Source organism: Elephantulus edwardii, unplaced genomic scaffold (genome assembly GCF_000299155.1).
Source record: "Elephantulus edwardii isolate Elephantulus edwardi_28Jun2011 unplaced genomic scaffold, EleEdw1.0 scaffold00238, whole genome shotgun sequence".
In the NCBI taxonomy this organism is placed as follows: Eukaryota; Metazoa; Chordata; class Mammalia; order Macroscelidea; family Macroscelididae; genus Elephantulus; species Elephantulus edwardii.
The window spans coordinates 2,083,625-2,090,100 of NW_006399988.1; the positions used below are offsets into that span (position 1 = coordinate 2,083,625).

Consider the following 6,476-nt stretch of genomic DNA (forward strand, 5'->3'; position numbering starts at 1 on the left):
TGCCATGAGCACACCTTGACAAGGCCCCACTTGGGACTCCCACCGGCTGTCTGTGCCAATGCTGCTAGAGAACCAGGTGAAAAGTGTGTTTTGTCTGATGTCATCTGTAGCACTTCATGTCCACTGTGCTACCTTCTCTGTTTCCTTTCTTCTCACCACCCCTGTTCTCTGCCTCACTTGAAAATCCTTTTAGAGGTTGGCATGAGTCTCCTGTGCCCCAGGATGAAGACAAGTCCCAGACACTAAAGTACAGGGTGACCTCAGCCTACATCCTCAACCCAAACACATCACATCTCTCATGAAAGAGCTCCTTGTCCACCTTTATTTTCTTGTCTTCAAGGCCATTGGAGAGTTCATCTTGGTGGACAAGGATGTAAAGATCAAAAATAAAGGGAACATCTACAGTCTCAATGAAGGCTATGCCAAGGACTTTGAGCCTGCTATTACAGAGTATGTTCAGAGGAAGAAGTTCCCCCCGGTAAGTGAGGAGCGGTGGCTTCTTTCTACTGTGCAAGTTCTATGCATCTGGCATTCAAGGCAGCTCTGTGGAGGACAGGGACAGGGCTGCTCCTGCTCCTGAACAAATTTTGTTGGATTTTCGAGATTAAGACAAACTAGGAAGAAAGGCTTACAAGTCTACTTCCTAAGAAATGAAATCTTAAAACTCTTAAGAATCATAATGGTTTAATTTTGCTGTGCATGGGGTCTCCAGTAATTAATAACATTACCAGCCAACTCCTATCACAACAAAGTCCACCTCAACCTTCATGCTTCTATTAGGTGGCAGTTTTTGTGGTTTTTCAACATCCCCACAGCCATATCAACCACACTGTCCTCAGAACTTCTGGACATATGTTTGGACATTAATGTCAGATGTGTAAGGGGCTATCTCTACTATTTCATCTTCTGCTTATTAAGAATGAGTTTTTCATCACATTTCTTAGCACAGATCCAGATACTCACTCTTTGATGCTCAGTCAATGGCTATTGGTTGAGTCAAATAATTGTAGGAGCTTCAAAGAGAACCCCTTTTCTTCCCTGTAGCCCTTGTTATTGTTGGTTTTAATCTTGCAGGATAATTCTGCTCCTTATGGTGCCCGGTATGTGGGATCCATGGTGGCTGATGTCCATCGTACCCTGGTCTATGGAGGAATCTTCTTGTATCCTGCTAACAAGAAGAGTCCCAAAGGAAAGGTAACCATACTCCCCCAAAAAATCTGGTTGGAACAGTGACTTTCAAAGTCAGCCTGGAGATTTGGGTTAGGAAGAAGGAAGGGTCATGGAAGCTACTGAACTCCACAGTAAATTAAGATGTTGGTGGCACATATTTTGCTAGATTGAAAGTTCCTCCTGCTGAAGGTAGGTGATTGCTGTTAAAATTACCTCTCAAGACTCCTTGAATTGCTCAGGCAAAACATCATTAGTGGTGTTATTATCAGAAACAGGGCTTAGTTTAGTGTGTCCAGTGGCTGCATGGTTTGGTTTGGGTGAAATGAATTCCACTCATAAACGGAAATGAGATAGTCCATTTTCACTGCCAGTATGACATATGAAATATGAATTCCAAACAGAGGTTTTCTTTGACTACTTTCAAAAGATGCAATTGGAAATAACTAATGAGCTGAAATTTGCTGTTTGGAAAATTACACCTTTCAGGAGAGGAAATCCATGCTTTTTTAGGAAAGCTGTTATTCCTGACTGCATTGGCCTGATGTCTATGTGCTCCTGCTAGCCATAACGCGAGCTGTGCCTTCTGACCATGGATGAGAAGGAGCCACTTCTCTTTTGCATAGGGTACTAGATCACTTGCCTCCAAAACACAGGCCTCTGAGTGGTTCCGAACACGCACAGGGCCTTCTTTTAAACATGTGAGAGACAAGAGGACAAAATTCTTTTGTTGTCTCTCCAGTTCATTGGAATTGCTTTCCAGTCCATTTTAAATAATGACAATGTACATGTGTCAAAGTAGAACATACTGTGAGGGGGTTTTCAGTGACTGGTTTTGGGGAAATGAATCTCCAGATCACTTTTCTAAGGTGCCTCTAGTTGGGCTCAGACCTCTGCTATTTGGATGGGCAGTCAAACACACCAGCCAGGGATTTAAAATTCCTTTAAGATAGAAATGCTATCACACTTCCGCTCAAGATTCTCATCCTATGTGAGTATTTGCTTTATTGCACTTTCCCTTAAGTCCTCAAAAGCTGATTTTTGGTGCAAATATCAAGGTTCCTCATTTTCAGTTTTGCCAATCTGACCATCTCAACTATCTCGAGCAGAGTCAGGAAACACCTGCAGGAATCTCTCTGCTTAGCAGGCAGACTGCATGGAAATGCACATGATCAAGGAGTTAATATTTACAAGTAAATGCCAAGACGTATAATATACTAAATCCCAGCCTTCAAGTCTTAGGAGATTTGTAAAATGAATGTGTAGAGAGTTGAAAACAATATTATACTGTTTAGAGGAGCCAGAGTGCTTTCCAGATGTCTGCGGCCAAGCACCGCTATGGGTTTTTGTACGCATTTAGAATAGGCAGTTTTCCACTCAAAACATGCAGAATTGCTCATTAACTCCAGTGTCTGGGCTATAAAGGGTTCTGCCAAAAGGATTTGGTCCCTGGGTCCATATGGTCAGTCTCATATTTGCATCAGGTAGTCAGTCACTTGGCTCTTCCTGAATGAGTCTCAGATGCACTCTTGAGGGGCGCTTTGCAATTTTGTAGAAAAGAGCTCTGAGCTATCCTGGAAGCTACAGAGAACTCTGCACTGTTTTGCTGCAAATGTCCTGTCCGTGCAGTATCCGCTAGAGTGTAGACGCTGCTCTCTGGTCTTGTCTTCCAGCTGAGACTACTCTATGAGTGTAATCCAATGGCCTACGTCATGGAGAAGGCTGGAGGATTGGCCACTACTGGGCAGGAAGCTGTGTTGGACATTGTTCCCACTGATATCCACCAGAGGGCGCCAGTTATCCTGGGATCCCCTGAAGACGTGTCGGAATTCCTGCAGATACACAAGAAACATGTTGCCAAATGAGCTCCTGGCTTTGCAGGGCCAGGTGGGTGCTGCACTGCTGTGTCTTGTCTGAGCTCAGACATTCCCAGTCAGCAGAAATGAAAGTGCGGGCATTTCTACCATTATGGTAAAATAGTATGCAATGTCTGGTATTACTTAATCTAAATACTATCATACTACTGCTCCTGATAGTCAAGCTATATTTTGAGGGGATGGGGAGAAATAAACATACTTTCTTTTTAAAAAAAGAGCTTTTACTTATTGCCTTGTTTTGGATAATGATAATAGCTAGTTCGTGTAGTAGGGAGCTCTGGTGAAAAGTGGACAGATCTCTGGTAGTTTGAATCCACTGACCACTTAGAGAGATGTAGATGGGCAATCTCCTTCAGTATGATTTGCAGCCTCTGAAAATCCACTAAAGTATTACCTAAAAGTGGATTCGCACTTAATGGAAACACGTTTGTTTGTTTGCTTGTTTAAAATAAATACAGTATTTCATAATGCATGCTATTGTTAAATGACATCAAGTTAAGAAATGACTCATAGCTGACCCTCCAATGGGTTTTCAGAAGCAATAAATTGCACACAAGGAGATTACCCATATTTCTCCCATGGAGCAGCTGGTGGATTTTAACTACATTTATTTGTGTTGGCAGTGCAATCCTTATTAATCAGGTGCTGTTATCAAGATCAACATCAAGAAGATAAAAATCCTCACCACTAGATCAATAGGCAACAGTATAATAGATGGGGAAAAGATTGACATTATCAACTGTTTTATCTTTCTTGGATCCACAATCAACACTGTTTGTACCAGCAGTCAAGAAATCCAAAGATGAGGGATCTGGAAAGACGGGGTAATGGTGGGCATAGTTTGATGGTGATTCATTTTAGAAAACACAATGAATGGGAATGATTATAAGAAATACAATGTGAGAGAAGGTATGAAACACACTGTATACTAACCTTGTATGCAAACCAATATAAAATAAAAATTTTTTAAAAATTAAAAAATAGAGTAGCACATTAAAGGAAAAAAATCCAGACATGTTGTTGTTATGTGCTGACAAGTAGCTTGAGACAAAAAAATTAAATAAAATTAAAAGACACTGAATTGGGTCTTAAGAAGAAAATATGTCACTTTAAAGACTAAGATGCATCCGATTCAAACCATGGTTTTTTTCTATTACTTTCTATGCATTTAAAAGATGGACAGTGACTAAGGATGACAAAAGAAGAATTGAGGCCTTGGAATTGTCGTGTTAAAGAATAGTATACTGTCAAAAGAACAAATTGATATGTCTTAGAGAAAGTATAACCAAGGTGCTCCTTGGAGGCTAGTATGATGAAGCTGTCTCACATATCAGGCAAATTGTTAAGAGAGGCTAATCCTTGGAAAAGGATATCATGCTTGGAAAGATATAGGGTCAGTGAAAGAGAAGAAGACTATCAGCAATATGAATTGACACAGTGACTGTAACAATGGGCTCAAATTTGTCAGAGATGAACCAGATGGCATAGACTAGGACAAGATCAGTTCCATTGTTCACAGGATTGCTATGAGTCATAGGCAGCTTGATGGCACCAAACAACATAATCAGTGCATTATGTAGGTGAAGAAAGGACTGAGGCCTGAAGTGTTCTGCCCAATAAATAAAATGCCCAATAAGCAGTGTAGCTGAGATATAAACTGAGACTGTTTGGCCACTAAGCTAATTCACTGACACACTGACTCATTACATGAAGTGGGGATTTCCAAGTTTGTTTTTTTTTTTTTATAAAATGTCATCTTCTTTATTTTTCAGAACAAAATAAACAAAACTCACAATACACAATATCCGATCTCATTCATGAGGTTGAGACCAGAGTTACCTGCCTTAACACACAGGACAGGAAAGAAAAATACTAGCTATCAGCAGATGGAGTCAGATGGGAGAGGGTAAATCAAGGCTGCTGTGGGAGCCACTGGGATGCTATGCGGGGGGAAGAGGGTGCGACAGTAGGAACTTCTAATCGACTTCTTCCACGCGAGATGCATCCTCATCACCCTCAAGTGGGGGGGAGCTCCTCAGGAACAGCAGCACTGGGTTTCTCAGCAGTCACCTCATCTTCATCAATGCCTAAGCCCAGCTTGATCATGGGGTAGATGCGGTTGGAGTGAGTCTGGGGATCCTCAAGGGAGAAACCAGAAGAAAGCAGTGCTGTTTCAAACAGCAGCACCTCCTTAACAGCTTTGTCATTCTTGTCTGCCTCAGCTTTCTGTCTCAGTGTTTCAACAATAGGATGAATCTCCAGGTGTTTTTTTAGTTATCATGTAGCTCACTGTCGAGTTGTCCCGAAATGCCTGTGCTTTCATGATCCGACTGTCCAGCCATGTGTGCTAGCCACGATGCAGCAGGGTGAAGATACAAGCCGATTGGAAATTATCACCTTCTCAACCTTCTTATCCAAAATTTCCTTCATGAACTTACAGAGATTCTCAAACTTGGCCTTGCTCTCCTTCATTTTCTTTTTCTGCCCTTCATCCTCAGGTAATTCCAGGCCCTCCTTGGTGACGGAAACCAGACTTTCCCCGTCAAACTCCTTGAGCTGTTGCACACAGTACTCTTTGATAGGTTCAGTCATATACACAATGTCAAAGCCCCACTTGCGCACTCATTCCACAAAAGCAGAGTTGGCCACCTGCTCTTACCAGTGATGTAATAAATAGACTTCTGGGTCTCCTTCATGTGACACACATATTCTGACAGAGAAGTCATCTCATCTCCAGACTGGGAAGTGTGATAGCAAAATCGCTCAGACAGGTGACACTGGTTAGTAGAATCTTCATAGATTCCAAGCTTCAGGTTTTTAGAGAATGCCTCATAGAATGTCTTGTAGTTCTCCTTGTCTTCTGCCAAATCAGAGAAGAGTTCAAGGCACTTCTTGACAATGTTTTTAAGGATGACCTTCAAAATTTTGCTCTGTTGCAGCATTTCATGAGAAATGTTGAGGGGCAGATCCTCAGAGTCAACCACACCATGGATGAAGTTCAGATACTCTGGTATCAACTCATCGCAACTGTCCATGATGAACACGCAGGGAACATAAAGTTTATTGTTATTCTTCTCCTTGTTCTCAAAGAGATCAAAGGGAGCCCGGCAAGGGATAAAGAGCAATGCCCTGAATTCCAGCTGGCTCTATACTGAGAGGTATCAAAAGAAGATGAAAGGAATATACTGAGTCATTGTATCAAAAGGAATTGGCAGATACAGAAGAATTTAATGAAATAACATTTGAGCAAGAGCCTACGGTGATGGAGGCAGAAGTTCAAGCTACTTTGAAAGAAATAGCAAAAAATAAGTCCCCCGGAATAGATGGTATACCAATTGACATATTTTAGCTAACAGATGCTGCCCTGGATGTGCTCACCAAGCTGTGCCAAGAAATCTGGAGAACAAGCACTTGACCAACTGACTGGAAGAG

At 41.8% G+C, this 6,476-nt stretch overlaps 1 protein-coding gene and 1 pseudogene across 1 annotated transcript in view; one reads left to right on the forward strand and one right to left on the reverse strand.

The window, feature by feature from the left end:
- Positions 1–3,047, forward strand: part of FBP1 (fructose-1,6-bisphosphatase 1) — a 30,469-nt gene extending 27,422 nt beyond the window's left edge. The window contains exons 5-7 of the mRNA XM_006898870.1: positions 341–478; positions 1,075–1,194; positions 2,841–3,047. Of these exons, the coding sequence (XP_006898932.1) occupies positions 341–478; positions 1,075–1,194; positions 2,841–3,032 (450 nt within the window). The 3' untranslated portion in view covers positions 3,033–3,047. The remainder of the gene's footprint in view (positions 1–340; positions 479–1,074; positions 1,195–2,840) is intronic.
- Positions 3,048–5,020: 1,973 nt separating this feature from the next.
- The window catches only part of LOC102875207, a 3,792-nt pseudogene continuing 2,336 nt past the window's right edge, over positions 5,021–6,476 (reverse strand).